The sequence below is a fragment of the Adiantum capillus-veneris genome, chromosome 28 (assembly GCF_014529385.1).
Source record: "Adiantum capillus-veneris isolate H3 chromosome 28, ASM1452938v2, whole genome shotgun sequence".
NCBI lineage: Eukaryota > Viridiplantae > Streptophyta > Polypodiopsida > Polypodiales > Pteridaceae > Adiantum > Adiantum capillus-veneris.
In genome coordinates, this window is record NC_140958.1 from 46,063,746 (window position 1) to 46,085,073 (window position 21,328).

The 21,328-nt window shown below is 43.9% G+C and overlaps 1 protein-coding gene across 1 annotated transcript in view; it reads right to left on the minus strand.

The window, feature by feature from the left end:
• Nucleotides 1-439: 439 nt before the first annotated feature.
• LOC147420371 (flowering locus K homology domain-like) overlaps nt 440-21,328 on the minus strand; it is a 68,928-nt gene continuing 48,039 nt past the window's right edge. Inside the window, exons 4-7 of the mRNA XM_086504963.1 lie at nt 11,239-11,297; nt 10,877-11,162; nt 10,722-10,784; nt 440-1,032 (exon numbers count right to left, since the gene is read on the minus strand). Of these exons, the coding sequence (XP_086361089.1) occupies nt 985-1,032; nt 10,722-10,784; nt 10,877-11,162; nt 11,239-11,297 (456 nt within the window). The 3' untranslated portion in view covers nt 440-984. The remainder of the gene's footprint in view (nt 1,033-10,721; nt 10,785-10,876; nt 11,163-11,238; nt 11,298-21,328) is intronic.

A 21,328-nucleotide genomic window follows, 5' to 3' on the forward strand; every position in this document is an offset into this window, starting at 1 on the left:
TTTTTCTTAGTTACACTCATCTTGCCAAAGATGCAAACAAGAGTATCTCATAGGAATACATCTAGCTTGGCCTTCGAGCACACACCCACACATTTCAAACTCGTGCTTCTCTCAAAGAACCCTTGGCATGTTTAATCATAAGCACTTCCAAATACTTGGATCCCTGACGTAGTTCAACGCAAGAAGCTCTTCCACTGGCTATAAGCAAAGATTGATGCAATTACATATTGGAAACAATGTTAGTATTCTGAAACAAGAGAAACTCATGACATGGCCCATTCAATATTAGAGGAACCCTTTGAAAACTAAAAATACACACACACACAAGAATATACACCTCTCTCTCCTCCTTTTTTAGCATGCCAAAGATTTCAATGAAACCACGCTAACATGGACAACCCGTATGAAATTTTTTGCCGTTTATTATTGTACAGAAAGATCAACCAAGGCACCGTGTTAAGGCTGCGCATGCATTAACTTTCAATCAAATAACACAAACTCGAGGCAAAGAAAATCAGAACTAAGCCTCCTATCCTCATCACATGTAAAGAAGACCCACTTTTTGTGGCCCTGCCAGTCAGTTACAAAGGAGACAATGGCATATATATACAGAACCATTTGGTGCCATACACCACACTCGTTAATACAGACACAAAGCCTAGATTGCCAAAAAACTGACTTAGAAAAGCTAGAACTGGACTTGTTTCAACAAATTGCAACAGCAAATGTGAGAGGCAGCCAGCTCAACTGCAGAAAGCTACATCCTAAGAACACCCGTAGGAGCTTTCTTACCTGTACTAGGGCAGCCCTAAATTGTGTGTGTGGATGGGAGGCTTCGCAACGCAAGGACATGAAATGAAGATTGCACAAGAAACCAGACCACCCACCATACAGCCAGAGAAAAGCGGCAGAGTACCACGCTTGGAGCAGCACCAGCTTTGAAACAGTTCAAGAATTGCAAAGCTATGCGAGTATATCAAAGCCTCATTGAGCACTCATGAAGGCATGTACAAGACTTTGAGCTGCAGACACCTGCAAAAAGGACCATAATCTCAGAATCAAGGGAAAGAGAACCCATAGCAAGATTAGCTTTATCAATTAAGTGCATACTCAGAAAACATATCTTACCAACTTCAAGAGACTAGCATCTAAGCTAACAATCCTTCGTAATCTTATAGAATATAAAGCAAAGACCTTATCCCATCAAGGCTCTGCACCACCCTTTAGAGCCATAACTCATCACTCTCCTTAAAAACGGGCTTCACAAATACCATTTATATTCTTCTCTGTCCTGATCTACAGTCCTTGAAGAATGCAACATTGAGGCCAGCTACTTCAGTAATCCTGCCAGCTCGGCCGCTCGCACACAACATAATAATGAGAGGTGGCTGTTATGACACGTGGTACCGTTGCAAACTTATGCTGAGCTATGATGGTGTATGGATCAGGATTCAAAAGTTAACATCAGAAAACTAACAGTTAAAACCTTAGGTCCCCATCCCCCTCTCTCTCTCTCTCTCTCCCCGATGAGAGGTTGCCAGACCAGGAGCCGGACATTCAGCCAGAGTAGTTGGACCGGCAGGCAAATCATGAGGATCGGCAGTCAGAGCTTCAGAGTCAGCCTGAGATGCCCAGGTGTGTCCAATTCAGCACTCTTGATTATCTGGAGCAGTAAGCACTACAGTGAGGCCGCAGGATAATAAGTCTCCTCGTTTAGCAAAGGAGTTTTGATAATTCAGCAGGTTTTGCATCACCAACAGATGTTCCTCATCCATGTGGTTGCCAGCCCATTTTAATGCTATAGACCCGTGGAGATATCTTGACAATCCTCTAAGAGATGGGCCTTTATGTGTTGACATCTTTATATGGGCCACATATAACAAAACCAAAGTCACCTTCTTGGAATTCTGCATGACGACGATGCTTGTTTGGCTTGCTTCTGATATTTTTGGTGAAAATGAATAAATTTATCTCAAACTTGTACAAGCACATCTTGCGTTTCCTGAACCATCTGCAAGCTCAACTTGAAAGGCCTCCATACTGTGTTGGGTTTGTAAGAGAAGCTTGCTCACCAAGTGCCCACAAAATTAGTGGAGCATCCACAAGCACATTGATAGGATCAATGGGAACTCAAGTGTGATTGCGAGCTCAAAGCACTGACCACTTTGGAAACACGAACAACTTGTTTTCCTTTATCCATCATGGGAGGTGGACAGTGTCCCGCATCGGGACAGGACTCCATATTGCAATTTTGGGGATTCAAATTTAATCGACTGTCCACCTTCTTTGAATTCTTTTACTTTCTTGCTTTTGTCTTCCATGAAGTCATACTGGTTGGCTCTTTAAAAATGCTTCTTCTTTGCATAAAATATATGGTCGTCGGAGTCCGAACTGTTAGAGGATGACTCCTCTATAGAACTGTCAAAAACTGGGCGAAATCTGGGTTTCTTTGCCTTTTTCTTGCCCTTTCCAAAGCTTTGCTTTTTGCTTCGCTTTTTGCCTTTTTTGTCCTCCTCGCTTGAGTCAGAAGAGCTAGAAGAACTATCAGAAGAAGAAGAAGAAGAACTGGGTAGTCCTTCAAATCATACACGCTTCTTCTGCTTTCTTGCCAATGCAAAAGAAGATTGACGACCCAAATAACCCGGGAAGTCAGTCCCCTTCTTGTGCTTTTTCTCTTGCTTTTTGGATTGGTAGTTTGCGTCCAAAAGCTGATTGATATGTGTCTGAACCATCTCTTGTATTCTTGCTCTGTAAACATCCTCAGAGAAGAAGGTTTCTTGATTGCCAGTTTGATAGGTGGTTCTGTGGCTTTCTGCCACTGGGTGTGCACTTCTGCGATGGATTGTTGAGACAAAAATTTTGCAAACTGAGGATCCTCCGCAAATTTAATCATCTGCTTTGTGCACTTGTCAACCTGCTGTCGACGTTCCATCTCTTCAAGCTCGTGCTGAGTAGACCGAGGTGGCCCGTACTCTTCCTCTATTAAATCATCAATCTTCTTCGTGATCTCCTCCCGTATTCGTAGATGCAAAAGAAGTCGACTGATTCTTGTTGGAATCCATAAGAGTCGCGAGAAAAGGATCGGATTTTTCGGTAGAAGAGAAATCGGCCGCGCTCTGATACCACTATAACAAACTTGGACACCCCAAGTCTAAATTCTACCGCGACACAGCAGAGTTTCACTTCAAAACAGTTCACAAAAGACGACGCGACCCGGCGTAGTTCTATGCCAAGAGGTTTGGCCCCAAAGACTGGCACCCCTTTCGGTATTTCTTCTTATATTAATATGTGTGCAAAGTACAAGGGAGTCTCTGGGATCTCAGACACAGACTCTGCGTCTAGATGCTCTAAGTAATGAGGCCCAAAAGACCTTTTTATTGCAGTGTAATTTCCGAAATTCCGTACAGCCTGTCAACGCAAAAAGCGGAGCATCCGTACTGATGTCCGTACGGCTGCCACATCAGCTTGTCAGCGCGAATCCCACTGCATTTTCCGCAGCTACCACGTCAACAAGGCTGTGTGTGTATCCGGGAGCATTGTCACGTCACCAATTTGTGACAAGCTCATCTACGGCCTGACACTTTGGTTCATCGGGAGAGCCCTTGCTTTCACATTTTCGAGGCTCGTCCTATTCCACCGGCGGAGACTGTTCGTGGCATCTGGCTAGAATTGGTCCACACACTCAGGGGCCAGTTCGAGCGCCTTCAAGGTAGCTTTGACCGCATGCGGGAGCGCCAGGAGGCTTTTCTAAGATTGTGGCGGCCTGGACCGTTCTTCACCATGGTTCATGGCACGCCCCGATGGTGGTACCGACCACCAGTGTGGCTTTTTCCCCCACCCATCTCCTAATTTAGCCACCTTTGTACATATTCTGTTTTTTCATTGGGAGAGTCCCCATTAGCTGATGTAGCCCTTGTTTGCAGGGTCAATAATTTGCGTTGATGACGTGGCAAGTTGTACGGAATTTTGTGTTTTACGTTGACTGTGTTGATGTGGCACCTATATGTATTTTTGTAATTTACATTGGCTGATTTCAAACATCCTTTGGATTGTACGAGTATTCGGTGATACCTTTTGGTCTCATAAAAGCTCCTGCAACGTTCAATAGGATGATTGTCACGAGGACGTGGCAACTGCTAACCTTAGTTGTTGGTTTCTTTCCGATGATTTTTATTTAATTTAGGACCCTCTTTTTGAAGTTGCAAATGGCCAAACATTGTATGGCCAGTGTGAAACAGCCGGCGGCCGAGAGTTTCACCTGCAGACGGGAAGGCCTGGTCACCACGAGTTCATCGGGCCGACTGGTACTGAATCTGAGCAGTAAAACAATATCTAGACTCATTTCCAAGTCATTTAGGCCCCTCGCGACACTTTATAAGTTGGTGGGTACTCGGAATAACTCAAAAGAGGCAAAGTGGACACATGGTGGCTCTAGGTCAGTTTGCCAAGTCCAACAGCGAGAGGGGACGCCTAAATTGAGAGAGGGACTGATTTTTAGTCATTGTGACCTATAGAAGTGTGTGTGAGTAGTTGGTGCAGGTGATGAAGCTTTAATGGAAAGCTTGCCTTCTCCCTTGCACTATGTAGCGCGATTATTACGCTCTCGTGCACCTCTCTCCCCTTTTGAATACAGAATCGTGATGTCCGACTCGGGGGCTACTCATCTGTATGTGCAGTTATGTGGGTTCATGTGCGTATGCCGAGGCAAGAGCCTCTTGTCCAGCTACTGGATTAGCTAATTGTTAATCCCCTACAGGTACAAGTGAATTCGGAGAGATTTCTCGCGAGAAATATCATCCGATTCAGAGGGCAAGTAGCCCAACAGGTGCATGAGTACGAGGGCTCACTACAGATGCGTTCGGCTCGTGAAACGGAGCCCAAAACAGGAAATTACAGCCTGCTGTGTAAATTTGCAGGTTTAGGGTTTCAGCCCTAATTGGTCCCTAATACCCCCAAGAGGTCCGGGGAAGCGAGGGGATCGTTAAATAGGTGATCTGGCACAATTTCACTGCAAAAAACAAAGAATTCAGCGTGCTGCAGATTCTCACCAGGTTTTGTAAAGTGTCGGTATCTACCGGGAAAGTCATTCATTGCGTGGGGATTTTGTCTGTGAAGTTTCCTAGTACAATCATGCTGCCGAAATCGAATTTTTTCAGCCCGGATTATGCGGGACAGCTCGTAGGAAATCGCAAGTTTTATTCCCTTTTTGATGTCACGTGCACATCTAACCATATGTGCATGTGGACAGGCTATTCATTTAATTATCAAAATCATGACGTCGTGGGCTGTAGAGAACTGCTCGACCCAGATTTTATCAGCTATATATGCAGACATGGGGCGCCCACTTTTAGCAAAAGAAGCAGAGGAAGTTCCCAACAACTTGCACTGCTCCCGACCAGCAGAGAGCCTAGCGTTTTCAGCCATCAAGAACCACCTGGCATTTTCTGTAGCAGATCACCTCCAGTGTTTTCTGGCGTTTTGCCTACAGATCAAGCCTAGCGTTTGCAGTTCCGTACCGCCAAATCAGCAAGTACATCAGCATTTTCAGTTTTCAGCATTCAGCCATTGCAGATTTAGCCCTAGCCTCGCAGATCTCACCTACCCGCAGCAAATCCTCGCCACACCGTCGAGTCAGCCAGCGTTTACAGTTTCAGCCCGCTGTTTCAGTTTTCAGCATCTGCGTTTTAAGCGCATCATCGTCGAGTTGTCGTCATCGCCATCCTCGCCGACATAGTGTCAAAGACCAGCAGAAAGTCCGTAGTAAGCAAATTCAGCTTTTCAGCCCTAGTGTTTTCAGATTTCAGCCGTCCTCGTCGTCCTCACCATTGTCGTCGACATCGTCGGCGAGTCCATTGCATCTAGACCATTGTACCAGAATTGTGCAATCTATAGCATAGACCTCTCTCGCCATAGAGAGGGGGGCCCTTGGAGGAGGGTTTGAGAACCGTCTAGTGTCGTATTCCTCTCTCTCTCTCTCTCTCTCAGTCTCAGCAGCTTCATTAGCAGTAGCATTCACTTTGTTTGTGATCATTGCACTCTCTCACTAAAGGAACCGAAGTCTCTCCCTTCCGTAAGTAAAAGGAACCCTTGAGCACAGTTCGGAGCACTCATCTTGAGCAAGATCAACATTCACTTCCGCTGCACCTTACATTTGATAAGAATAAATAAATACCGAAAGAGGTGCGAGTCTTTGGGGCCAATTGGTTGTCGGCGTTTGCTTGGAGCGTTCTAGCTTCCAAGTCGTGTGTGTTTGAAGTGTTAATTCCACAGGTTTTATTTGCAAAGTTTCTATGTGTCCTAAAGTCTAAAGTAAAGTTTCGAGTGAAAGCCAAAGTCTACCGCCCTACGCGCCGGTTCCATAGTTCCGTCGCCCAGACAGAATCACTTTTTCCTCAAGAAGTGAGCCTCGGTTGGTTCAGTTTGACCTAGGACAATAGTGATCCAGGGAGGTTGACATACACTCCAACCTGCTACAGAGCTTACTCCACATGAGTGGTGCAATGAGAGAGAGGAGTGTTGAGAGCTCATCTGTGGCCTAACACTCTGGTTCATCTGGCGGGCCCACTGCTTCCGCATTTCGAGTCTCGCCCTGTACCACCAAAAGAGACAGTTCGAGATCTTTGGCTAGAGCTGATCCATACTCTCAAGGGATAGTTCGGGAGACTCCAAGGCACTTCCGACCGCTTGCGAAGCGTAGAGAGGCTTTCCTTCAACTCTGGCGCCCTGGGCCTTTCTTCACCGTGGTCCAGGGTGGACTCAGATGGCACTACCATCCACCCAGTGTGACATAAAAACGCGTTTCATGCAGATGAAACCCCGAAACCTATGAAACGTTTTGCCGAGACGTATGAAACAGACAGGCATTTTCTATGAAACGTTTAAAATTGGGGTTTTTTTTCCATTTTTTTAAGGTCTACCTCCAGTCAACAGATGATTGTGGTCCCTAAAACTTATGGTTTGTGACATTGAATTAAGTTTAAACTTTGTTCAAAGAAGTACTTTGCTAAATGAATCAATGATGCATCAGTTATGATTCATGAAACTAGTGGCTGTGTTTTAACTTTCATCAACACTGAACATCTCTTTGATCGTGCTTGAAGTCGCTTCTAAGCAGTGAGCACGTCTCTCTCTCTCTCTCTCTCTCTCTCTCTCTCTCTCTCTCTCTCTCTCTCGTGGACATTAAAGTCTAGAGTCATGTGTGCTACATTGTATATATATTTATCATATTTTATTAATATATAATTTAATGTCGTTTATGAAACTTGTTTCATGTTTTTGACGCTATGAAACAAAACATTTCAAAACCTCGAAACCCCGAAACGACCGAAACCACGAAACGTTTCATGTCACATTGCATCCACCTGTGTGGCTTTTCCCTCCTCCCATCTCCTGATTTAGCCTCATTGTACATATATTGTTTTTTCATTGGGAGAGTCTCCCTTCTGATTGATGTAGCCCTCTCTAGTAGAGGTGGTTGTAGCCCTGATCTTTTTTCTTGGAAAAAAAAAATCATGATTTACAGTAAAAAAAATAAAGTGTGTGTTTGTGTGTGTGTGTGTGTGTGTGAGAGAGAGAGAGAGAGAGGGGGGGGGGGAGGGATTGATTCACAAAAACCAACAAAAGCATTGCTGAACTCCGAATTAGATAGTATACATAGAAAAACAGAAGCTTAAAAACTTGTTTCTGGAAGGCTTTGCGTTTCGTCGAAACATTTCGCAAGTTTTTCAAGGTTTCAGACCCACAAAACGGGTTTTTATGTCACTATGATCTCGTGTCGAAGTCCACCCTGCATGAGACGGAGAGAAACGGCTCGAAAATGGGCTCCATACTTACCGCTGAATTTGTGCCGAAACAATAGTACCCAGCAACACTTACACAGATTAACTCAACTGGGTATGAAAGGTTCTTGTTACTTGCAGGTACCCTGTTTATGCAGCGCCCATGGGTTACCCGCTCAACAACACTTGAATACACAGAAGGAGCAGCACGCAATATACAGCAGGTGTCACTTGAGGTCGCACAGAGGCTGGATGGTGCACAGGGCCAGCAACACAGTAGGTCGTGTAGAAGCAAGTTAGAAGTTGCTGCAGCAGAAATGTCTACAAGGCGCAGCACAGCAGCAACAAAGACTCCAGCAGGTCACAACACAGCAGCCACCGAGGTTCGAGCAGGGTCTTCAGCAGCGTCACTTAGGGTTTGCATCCTTGCAAGTCTTCACTGCGCAGACTCCAAAGTTTGCTAGTCGCTGCCCTTTAGGGCTTGCAAGTTGCGTCGTAGGCAAGGTCGCACCGCTTAGAGTTTTGCTTATTCGCAGCACCTGAATGCACAGCTACTGGCGCACTAGGTTGGCAGCAAGCAAGTTCGTGATGCTCTGTTCGCTGTTGGGGTTTGCAAGTCTATCATGTACACACCTAACCCTCTTTGCATGTGGACAAGCTAACTCCTATTTCTGGGGTTTAGGACGCTAGGAAGTGTTTTGGCACTCTTGTGAGCCTGTATGCAAGACGTGCATGTCCAGGCACTTCAGAGTCGTTGCATACCCTTTGATTGCACGAGCACAGCTAGTGTGTACTAGGTGTAGGCATTGGGGAGTGATCCCATACAAATTATTACCTAGCCTAGGTAGTTCACCACATACGAAGCACCTCTTATTAAGGGTTTTTAAACTTATTGACATATTTGCATTAATTAGCGAGTGGCAGAGACAGTGGTCCATACGGGCTTCGTGTTGATGGAGGTGATGCAGCACCATGGAAGGAGACGGAAAAGAGATGAGGTTAAGCCAAGGGACACACAAGAGCCAGGCAGACAGAGGTGACCCGGGTGATTTTGGTGTATATACACAAAGTGCCTCCTCTAAATGTTCCCACCCTAAGCTCTACCAACTCCAAATGTTCCCTCGACTTCAGCTACACTACCTCCCATCTTGATACTCCTGTTTCTCATAGCCATACTGCTAAAAGAAGGTCCCTTCTATGGCAAAAGAGCCAAGGAGAGTTGATAGATAGGAGTCCAAAAAATTACTGATTAAATTGCTTCTGTGTACAACATCTTCATTGTTAACACTAGGTTGGTAACCTAACAGGACATAAAAGTGTCCTTTCAAGGTTTTGAAAAAAACTTCCAAAACCATAGTAGATCAACACACTTTCATGAGCTCATAGTTCAAGGACTACTACATATAGACAAAATGAGAAACTTGTAAAATTTCTCATCTCTTGGTCACAATAAGCCTCCAAAGTTTATGGAACACCATTTTGTCAAAATTAGCCATTTCTTACGGTTGATTGCATATAAATGAGACTAGGGATTTTTGTAGGACATGAGATAAAAATTCTTTGTTGTTAACTCCAATGGGTTGGTGATCAATTCATGTGGTTTCTTTTGCCTCGCTATTTTTCTTTTTGGCAAAAAAAAATGGGTACAAAAAAGTTGCATTTTTGCCATTCTGCGGACCTATCATCAAAGTTTCTATAGTCATGTTCAATACAAAAACTATATACATGTCCTTTGAGTTCTCTTTGAGCCTTTGGATTCAAAAGGAGCCATGGAGCATGTCAAAAGAATAATAGATCTCTTACCAAGTGAAACCTTGCAGACAATAATTAAGTGCTAAATACAACAAACATGAAAAAATGGGATTTAGCATTACGACCTATAGAATCCCATAGAAACTACTATATATCCAGGCATATTTTAAGTTTACAATTAGATATGGTTACTACCTACAAATTCACACAAAATTCTAGCTATACTAGCTACACTAGAATGTCTCGTATTCTTCTGCAATTGAAAAAGTCAACCATTGTCGTATACCATGCTATATAGTATATTAGGTACCCCAAAACTCGAGGAAGATTAGTTTTATGTTACACGTGTCACTTATACAATCAAAATTGAATTTGGATATCATGAAAGCTACCAAAAAAATCATAAAACTGCTAAATCTGGCCAAAAAATAGGATTAGGTAATTCTTGTAATTTGATCATAACTTTCAACTTTAACATTTAAACCTTCCTAGAAGCACCGGAACATGTTGAGGACTACTAACGCTAATCCTCTAGCAATACAAACATGAATTTTAGAGTGGTATAGTTGTAAAAGTTTGAAAAAAAATCCAAAACAGGACCTTTTTTCCACATAGTTTAGGTTCAAAAATGTTGTGCAAGAGTAAGGTTAATGGTGAGATAAATATTCCAAAAAAATGTCAAGTTTTTTTCAGCTCATAAGGTAAATTTTTGGATATACAGAACCTACAAATTTAGTTTCAAACTCTTCAAATAATTCAAGAAAAATGGTCACTTAGCTGAACATAAAAGTGTCCCATTACCAACCTAGTGTTAATCCTCTCATTGTGAAAGGTTATATATATCCTGGTACTTGACCTTGAGGTCCGTGCTCTTCAAGGTCAAGTACATTTTCTCATTATTGTATTAATTTCCTTGTACTTGACCTTGAAGTTTATTAATTAAAACCTATTAATGAAAATCCAGTAATGGTGCTTGTAGAGCCAATTCAGCAGAGACCACATGGTCATGCCATCAACTGCCAGATTCATCATCTTTTAAATAGAGGCTCAGTGAAATTGTTGGGTTAAAGACGGACTGGACAAAAGGAGCCTTTGAAGAATGGATAAATGGAACATATAGAGAGAGAACCCAATGAGATTGAGAGGGTATATATATAAAGAGATGTTTCTATCAAAAGGAAAAAAATATACCTGCTCTGCGGTGCCTTCAAACGTAATACGCCTCTCTGTTTTACCATCTTCTTGGCTATGAACCTGCAGAAAGAAATACAGCAAGATTCCTGCTTTTCAGACATATGATTTTTTTGCTAGTTTTATGTACAGAGATATACCTTGGTTGAACTCACCTTAACAGCACAACCAGACAGAGAACGAACATGAGTGATGTTTACTCCACCCCTCCCAATGACACCACCCATTAGAGCACTTGGAATACTCATCTCAGAAGTTATTTTAGGCACCAATGAGATATTAGTAGCAGCAGCTGCACCAGGTTGGTATTCTAAACCTCCAGGAACAACTGGAAGACCAGTGTTTGGATTATACTGTCCTGGATAGGCAGCTTGAGCATATCTCATAAGCTGCTGGTGGTAGGTCGGTTTCAATGTAACGGTCTCTTTGGCAGGGTTGTCTCTGTAAGCAAACAAGAAAATATGGGCAAACAATGACATCAAGATACCATAAAGACAAGAGGAGATCATGCAGATACCTGAGTTTCTTTGCCACTAACTTCAGGGCTTCCAACACCTGGGGAAGTTCGCCAGAAATCTGAAACAAATAATTGATGTGCTTATTATTGAATTCATTTAGTTAAAAATAGAAGAAACCTGAATTACAGACTCGCAGAAGGGAAGGCACGATTAGAGTTTACAAAACAAAAAAATCCATTACAACAAGCGAAGGAAAAAAAGGCTCCAAACTCTAATTCATTTGTAAGGAGGTGAGCTGTCTAGGAAAACAGTAAGGAAAGGATACAAGAAATCACAAAGATGTATACTCACTACATGATACATTTAAAGTCATCCTCTCCTTTAGACAGCATAAGTAATTTGTACCCAGTCGACTGCACTTGCATCCCTAGGATCCGTTAGATTGGAGCATACGTTAACATCGAGTCTCAGTGATACTTAAGAGCAGAGACACTCACCAAATAGCTCTTAACTGACAACTCTATGCTAAGATTTGTCACATATAACCCAAAATAGGTCACAAACCAAAGGCATGACATGATTAATTCTCATACACTACTTCTTGTGCATTATGTTGAAACTGTCGTAGATCAAAAGCAGCCTAAAGATAGCCTCTGGAACCGGCCTGTAGCCTCACTCAAGGCGGTAAACTTTGACTTCACCCGATCCTTAACGTTAATTAACTCTGCCTATACTTTACGACACAAAATAACTCCACAGATAAACTTGGTATTGGAATTCAACACTTCAAAACAAAACACAACTTGGTAGCTAAAGTGCTTCCAAGTAGACATTGACACCCTATTGGCCCCCAAGGTTGGAGCACCTTTCGGTATTTCTTTATTCCATTAAACTTGGAGAAAAGTTTAAACTTCTACAGCTGTCCCACTTCTATTGGGCTGAAAATGGCCTACTCTAGCCCAATTTCGCCAGCATAACAATAGTGGAAGGCTTCACAAACAAATCCCCATGTACTAGGTGACTTTCCACACAAATAAGAGCACTCCTGCAACCTGGCGAGAATATACAGCACGCTGAATTCTCTGTTTTCAGCCTCTAAAATGCTCCAGAACACCTGTTTGACAATCCCCTAGCTTCCCTGAAGCTCTTGGGACCTTTAGGCATTGAAAGGGGTCAAACAAAAAACTAGAGCAAGTTGTAATTCTCTGCTTTGGGCTCTGTTTTGCGTGCCGGCCGCATCCGTAGCAAGCCCTCCAGTTCCCTCACCTATAGGGCCACTTGCCCTTTGATTTGGACAAGATTTCTCACGAGAATTTTCTCCAAATCAACCTGTACCTACTGAGGATGCCCTCGAGTTCCCGCACCTATAGGGCCACTTGCCCTTTGATTTGGACAATATTTCTCATGAGAATTCTCTCCAAATCAACTTGAACCTGATGGGGATTAGCAGTTAGCTAATCCAGTACTTGTGCAAGAGGGTCTTGCATCGGCAATCGCGCATAAACCCACAAAATTGTACATATAGACAAATAGACCTTGGGCCGGGCATCACGATTCTGTCTTCAAAAGGGGAGAGGGGTGCACGAGAGCGGAATCATCGTGCTACATAGGACAAAGGAGAAGGCAAAATTTCCATTAAATCTATGATCACCTACACCAACTACTCACACACACAATAGTCACTTAAAGAAGTCAAATCAGCTCCTCTCTCTCTCTCTCTCTCTTGATCGATACCCACTCTTGCCAATGTGTCTGGCAGATCCACCAATTGTCCCTTATGCCCTTTCGAGTTAATTTCCTAGCATACACCAACTTATAAAGTGTCGCAATTGGCCCAAACCAACTCGTGGCTGCCTAGCCTTCATTGCTGCGGGTGAAACTCTCGGTCATTGACCGTTTACACTGGCCATAAAGTCCGGCCATTTGTGACTTCAAAAAGAGGGTCCCAAAAATTAGATAAAAATCAAGGAAAGGAAACCAACAAATAAGGTTAGTGTTTGTCACAGTCTCGTGACATACCCCCCTCTTGAAATCGCAAACGTCCTCGATTGCATGCCAAATATACATGCCACAGATGATTAATTGTGATTAGCACCTTTTGATCATCACATGTATCCGCAAGAAAGGTCATGAAACATAGATATAAATGACTTAATGAAACCTTCATACTTTTGTCATTTCTATCTATCATAGAAGTGAGCATTGTACCTTTTAACACTTATCAAGTGATATACACTTCTACTGCACTGAATTCTTGTGTACATATAATGTGCTAGCTCCAACATCACCCCTCTTTTGAGTGTTGAGTTGGGGCATACGTGGGTTTGTAAACCAAAGGCTTCAAGGTAAAGCTACAATACATTTGGTGACTCTTAACAATTCATCCATTTTGCACCCATAGGTGGATAGTTTTTGAACTTGACCAAATAACATCTTGCAGCTTTTCCCTTAACTTTTCTTTCTTTATGTGCCAAAGTCTGCTCAGGTACCAAGATCTCATCAAGTTCCTCAGCTTCGGGTTGATCTTCATGTCGTATATCTTCCGACACATCACCCACACAAGGTCTTAGAAGACTCGCGTAAAACGCAATATGAATCTTCCAAGTGTCAGGCAATTTCAAGCTATATGGAACATTGTTGATCTCGGAAGATCAACCATAAAATCCATAGCAAACAGGAATAGGTGTTGCCTTTTGCCTATCAAACTTGACCTTTTGGCAAATTATGCATGCTCGCACAAAGGCATCACGTCTCTCCTCAAAGTAGGCCAATGAAATAATGTCTCGACCACTTTCACTACCGCATCTATACCACGATGCCCTGCATATGGTGGGACATGACTTTCTACCATAACCTTATGTCGCAATGGCCTAGTGACACAGTCTTCCATGCATCATCATAAAACCATCCTTGAGAAGATAGTGTTCATGGCATTGTTCATCTTGCAACTGTTCAAAATTCTTGCAAATCTTCATCAATAGCATTATTGTTCCTTCATGTCATCAAGCTCATGATGATAAGGAAATGACACAGTTGAACTTTGTGGCTTTCTTTTTTTTTTTTTTCCCGAGAAAAAGATCCTTCTATTAGTTAATGAAAACTGCCCATAGGGCTACATCCACCTCTACAGGAGTGGGCTACAACAAGCATGATGGGGAGACTCTCCCAATGAAAAAACAGCATATATACAATGAGGCTAAATCAAGAGATGGGAGGAGGGAAGAGCCACACAGGTGGACACTAGTGCCATCTGAGCACCCCCTGGACAATGGTGTAGAAAGGCCCAGGCCGCCAGAGTCGAAGGATAGCCTCGCGGCGCTCCCGCATGCGGTCGGAGCTGCCCTGTAGTCCCTCAAGCTGTCCTCTGAGAGTATGGATCAGCTCTAACCAAAAGTCGCGAACAGTCTCGGCTCGTGGCACAGGGCGAGCCTCAAAGATGCGGAAACAGCGGGCCCTTCAGCATTTCTGCAGCATATCCAGCAGGTACAGATCAACCCCTCACTAACGCTAGGATCCCCAGCAGATCAGCGTTTTCTTGCTGCCCTTGCCAGCGTTTTCCCTTCGCATTCAGGTGATGAGCATGAGAGAGGCATCGAAGGATTCTCCCCACCAAGAGATTTTTCCAACCCTCCCCCTTCGCCATCTACGCCAGACCCTATGGAGGCAATGATGAAGCAGATGATGGCCATGATGGATAGACAGGAAGACAAGCGCCTTGCTTTAGAACGTGAGCACGACGCAAGAAAAGAAAGAAAAGAACTAAGAAAGGAAGAAGCGGCAGCAAGAAACGCAGCTTTGGAGGCCGAGCGTGAGGCTCGACGAAAGCTACGCACTCGAGAATTGATTGCCCAAGTACTAGTCTCGAAGATCGAACCACCCAAAGATTGTGGAAGTTCGTCAGGTGGCGCAAGCCATGACGCGGATTCCAACCATCCAGTCACAGAAAAGTTGATCTTCAGTAAGTATGACGATAAGATGGATGCTACAGCTATTCATTCTTGGTTGCATCAATTTAATGCTTATTTTGCGACAACTAAGAAGACAAGCAATAGCAAAGTTTTGACGGCAGCTATGTACCTTGCCGGTGATGCCATTAATTGGTACCATGCATGGCAAGAGGCACAGCTAGCCGTGCACCTAGAGGCAGCCGACGATTTTACACCCCTCTCTTTTAGTTGGGCTGATTTCCAAGACAAGCTCAAACCTCAGTACCTCGCACGATTGAAGGACGATTGGCACGCTCTCAAGCAAAATGGTATACCGGTTATGTCTTTCTCTAATCGTGTTTTGTAGCTAGGTACCCAATTACGCATGTCGGATGATGAGCGCAAAAAGGTTTTTCTCTTTGGATTGGACGAGTATATCAAGTACGATGTCGAGGTATTCGATCCAATCAATCTCAACAAGGCGGTAGCGATTGCTCTCGCACAGGAGATGAAGCACAACAAGGGAAAGCCTAAGGAGAACGAGTCTTCCACAAGTACCTCGCAGACTCCTCAGAACGGTAAGAACGGTAAGAATGGTAAGAATGATAACTCTTCTAACCAAGCTAACAATAGTCTCTCATCAAAGAATTCTTCCAATGAATCTAAGGGTAAGGCTAACACAATTGCTAAACCTAAGCTTACTCCAGATGAAAAGGTAGCACAAGGAATTGTAGGAGGATACATCACTTTGAAAGAACAAAGCGCTTATTCTAAGGAAGGTCGTCGTTTTCATTGTCACATTAAGGGTCACATAAAAAGAACATGTCCTAAGCAAGAATCGAATGAATCTAAAGAACCCACTACATCTGTCAATGCAATGAATGATAACACGATTGTGCCCAAAGTTTCTCAAGACCCTCCCATTGATGATTCTCTCATTAAATGTTATGGTCGTACGTCGGGGCACCGTTTTGTCATATTGTTTGACCCAGGTAGTATACATGATGTGATCAGTTCCTCTCTTGTTGAGAGAGCCCGCCTCGAGGTTAGTCCGAGATCTCCTATCGAGGTCTCTGGCTTTGGTCCCGGTATGGACGCTCTAATCACCGAGGAATGCCTTGATGTGCTGTTTGCAATTCAACAGACTACCTTCACTAGAATATTTGTTGTTTCTCCTCTCTCAAGATGTGATATGATTTTAGGCATTAAATGGTTTCGTGAGACCGATGCTGTCATAAAATTTGCGGCTAACACTATAACTCTCAATGCCGACAATGATTCTCCTACTGTCTTTCATGGAGTGGATACTTCTCCTTCTCCATCTCGCATTGCTAATATGCAGGACAAGATTGAAAGGATTCGGGATAAGGAGTCTCTCTTTCTCCACAGCATGACACACAAGATTTGCATGATTGTGTGAAGCATGATGATTTGAAGGATAATGATTTGCATGATGATTTGGAGGGAAAAGACAAGCATGATGAGTTGCATGAAGAAGATGTGATTGTTCACCAGGATGAGGTGTTAGTAGATGCTTTTTCTAGCAAAGCTAACCTCGTTGTAGATTCGATCAATCACGAAGATTCGATCTTGGCTTTCGAGTCGAGGTCCAAAGAACCCCCACAAGACGATTCAATCATTCAGGACGAACCGATCTTGGCTCTCGAGCCTTTGTCCAAAGAACCATCACAGGAAGTATTATGTGTTCGCATGATTGATACGCACGCATTGTTCGAGTGTTTCATTCGTGAAGGTTTCCTGTATTTTAGTCAGCATCGTTATGTGATCCCTTTTCCTAGGCATGACATATTGTATGTTGAGCACGTTTCTCTCATGGATGAGCACGAATGTATGCGGATTGTGCATGAAAAGTTGAAAAGTTTGTATGTCAGGAAGTCACATTCCATGTCTCTTCCTTGGCATGACACAATTTCTGAACGAGCACATGATTGTATGAGTACCAAGCATGGGCATTTCCATTGTGATTTGCCACAGTTGATTGATTTTGATCAAACAGAAAAGCTTTGAGCACATTGTTTGCATGGGTTGGATGAACGGGTTGTCACTCCGTCTCTATGTTCATCTACAATGCATACACAGTCTTTAGAGAAGACAAGATGTTTTTCCTTCACTTTACATGGAATGGGTATGTTCATGGTTTTGTGTTGGAGATGGTTTCAAGAATTTTCAGCCATGGAGATTCTTAAAGACGAAAGAAGCAGGACTCTAGACGAAGTTGAAGCATCGAAGGAGCCACAGAAGACTTTGAGTCGCTTTCGACGCGGCCCAAAGAAGCAAGCGTTGCAAACCTTTATGAAGTTCAAGTACCGCACGACCCACACATCAGAGTGGGCCGGTGAAGAGTCCCTTCCAGGATTCTGGATACTGTTGGCGATCTCCCTCGACGCCATACAGTTTGGTGCCAGTACCTCACTTTGAAAAGGAGGGGATGTCACGTGACACATCCCAACCCTATGTGTCCGTGGACAAGCTACACCATAGCAGGGTTCAATCAGTTCAGTCAAGTTTAGATTAGCAGTGATCTGGCACTTTTGTGAGTCTATTCGTAGACCGTGCATGCTCAGTCACTTAGCACAGATGCATATCGTCCGGTTGCACACAACATGATCATCGGAATTCCCATCAGAATCCACTAGCATCAGTTAGGGGAATTTTCCAATGCATTTCGTCTATTTTCCTATTTATTGGTTAATTTCACTTATTATTTTTAAGTGACTTTCCAACAAAAGTAGGTAGGGCAATTGGGTTTGCTAAGTTAATATATAAGCAAACCCAAGTTAGCACTTTCTGACAGAAGAGGCAACAGGAGCTTCCCGCTCAACAGGCAACTTCTCAGCAGTACCCCCGTCAGCATCAAGATCCATCGCCAGCCTCACCTAGCGTTGGCGTTTTCCACAGCATCACCCACCGCCGTGAAGTCTCCCCCTTCTGGCGATAGTCCCGTCGCAGATCAGCCCCATCCTCGGCGTTCCCGCGACAGAATCACCTCAGCCCCTTAGCGTTTCTCTCACAACCAAACAGCCCCAGCTTTAGCATTTTACTAACGCTAATCCTCCGGCATCACTTAGCGTTTTGTGGCGGATTTCTCAGCTTGAATGCCTCAGCACTTCAGCGTTTCTGCAGCATTTCCAGCAGGTACAGATCAGCCCCTCACTAACGCTAGGATCCCCAGCAGATCAGCGTTTTCTTGCTTCCCTTGCTAGCGTTTTTCAACATTGAAGAGACCTGCCGAGCCAGCGATTTCAGCACTCAGCAGGAGCCTAAAAACGCAGCATAAGGTGTCAGCAACATCAGCGTTTTCATCTGTAGCAGGACCCCAGACAAGGATCATTCATTTTCAGCCTCAAGACAGCAGTAAACAGTCCATTTTCGGCCCCGAAACAGTCCAAGAAATTCAGCATAAAGTAGATCCCAGATTTCAGCCCAAGTCGCCGTCGTCACCACCGTCGTCGTCATCGGCATAGTCCCATTGCATCGGTCCATTGCATTCGCATTGTACACCTTTGTGCAATCAAAGTAGACCACTCTCGCCGACGAGAGTGGGGCCTTCGGAGGAGGGTTTTACAACCTCTCGGGTGTCGTATCTCTTCTCTCTCCTTCTCTCAGTCTCATTCACTTGCACGCACAATATCCACTCACTTTGTTCGTGATCATAGCACTCTCCATAAGACGGAAAGCTCTCTCTTTCCCTAAGAACTAAAAGGAACCTTGAGCAATAAAAATCACTAATCTTGAGAAAATACAACATTCATTGCGCTGCACCTTACAGCCACACTCCCTCGACGACCGGTCACACCCCTTCGCTCTACGGTTGCGACTCTTCGTCCGATGGTTGCAGCTCTTCGCCGAAAGGATGTGTTTTTACGTCTAAAGTCGCGTCTCTTCACCGTGAGACGTGTCTTTTCATTTGTGTCTCTTCGTCTTCTATATAAGGAGCCTATTGTACTCAGCTTTCAAGCATTCATTCAATCAGTCAAACACACATTCAATCTCTTGAGTCTCAGTTTGATCTTTAAGTATAAAATTTTAAGTCTTTAATTATAGGATTAGCACCACTAATCCTCACAAGGAAGTGTTTGTAACATGGGTACAGTTGTAAGAATCATATGTGCCCCTTGGCCATTAGGATCTTGGCTTCCTAGTGCCATATTTACTTGTTGATTCAAAAGACCAGCCATACCATAATTGCCATGTGGCACCCCAAACTGGCCATGATTACACTGAAACCCTTGCTGTTAGCCGATTTACCATACATGGGGTTTGGCATGATGCCTTGCGTACCCCCAAAGATTGTTCTTGGCATGTACTGTTGATTTCCACGCGCATAACCAACCATGCTTTGAAACACGGATCCACCCCTGAAATACCCAAGATGAACCGTGGATGGTGGCAAAACTTGATGCATAGGCTAGAAATTAATTTCCTATCCATTTGAACCAACATTTGGACTCTGAAAGAAGGCTAGTTAAAGTAGTATAGCCTCTGGAATTGGCGTCCTAACCACCTGTTCTTGACAAAAAAAAGTTTGTCTTTGAGCCCCAGCTGACTCCGCAACATGCAAATGCTCCATGCCCTGTTGGGACACATAAGGGACCTCGGCTTGAGCCTCAACTGGCTCTACTAGTTGAGTACGTTGCCTTGCCTACTACAACATTGGTGGAGCTTGCAGAAACTCCATAACTGGGGATTCTACACCAGCCGAGTAAACACATTCACAGCAACAACCAAGTGTCCTAAACGCGTCCTCCTCTAGTTGCCCAGTCATTATCCCTTGAACTTGTGGCACATTCACATCAATGAAAGGTACAAACAGTGGTGGCCGTGAACTCTCGCCAACCCCAAACAATGAAGAAAGAACCTGTTTGCCTTGTGAAGAGGAACCCTCTTCTATGGTGTCATTGGTCCAATCAGCTACATTGGAATTCCAAGTTTCTGTGCTTTGTGTCTTTGTCGAAAACCAACCAAGGCTCACTGCTTGAGGAAAAAGTGAGATTGTCCCAACAATGGAACCATGAAACCGGCCTGTAGCCTCACTAAAGGGCAGTAAACTTTGGCTTTCACCCAATCCTCACGTTCATTAACTCTGTCTGTACTTTACGACACAAAATAACTCCACAGATAAACCTCGTATTGGAATTCAACACTTCAAAACAAAACACAACTTGGTAGCTAGAGTGCTTCCAAGTAGACAACGACACCTTGTTGGCCCCAAAGGGTTGCACCCCTTTCGGTATTTCTTTTTTCCATCAAACTTGGAGAAAACATGTCTATGAGCTGCCCCACTTTTACTGGGCTGAAAATGGCCTACTCTAGCCCAATCTCGACAACGTAACGACAATAGAACACTTCATAGACCAAATCCCATGTACTAGGTGACTTCCACGCGAATTAGAGCACTTCACAAACCTGGCGAGAAAATACAGCACGCTGAATTCTCTGTTTTCAGCCTCTAAAATGCTCTTAAACACCTATTTGACAATCCTCTAGCTGCCCCGAAGCTCCTGGGACCTTTAGGCATCGAAAAGGGTCAAAACCCTAAACTTGCAAAAAATTATAGCAAGCTATAATTCTCCGTTTTGGGCTCCATTTTGTGTGCCGGTTGCATCTGTCGCAAGCTCTCGCACCTGTAGGGCCACTTGCCCTTTGATTTGGACGAGATTTCTCACGAGAATTCTTTCCAAATCAACCTGTACCTGATGGGGATAAGCAGTTAGCTAATCCGGCAGTCGCGCATAAACTCACAAAACTGTATATACAGATGAATAGCCCTCGAGCCGTGCATCACGATTTTGTATTCAAAAGAGGAGAGAGGTGCACGAGAGCGGAATCATCGTGCTACATAAGACAAAAAGGAAGGCACGCTTTCCATTAAAGTTGTTATCACCTGCACCAACTACTCACACACACAATAGTCACTTAATGAAATCAAATCAGCTCCTCTCCCTCTCTTGATCGATTTGGGGCGCCCACTCTTGCTGATGTTTCTGGCAAATCACTCTGGAGCCGCCAAGCGTCCCTTATGCCCTTTTGATTAATTTCCTAGTATCCACCAACTTATAAAGTGTCGTGTGGGGCCTATATGACTTTAATTAAGCCTAGCTACCGTTTCACTACAGTGCCGATTGGCCCAACCAACTCATGGCTGCCTGACCTTCATTGTTGCGGGTCAGCCATTGGCCGTTTCACACTGTCCATACAATGC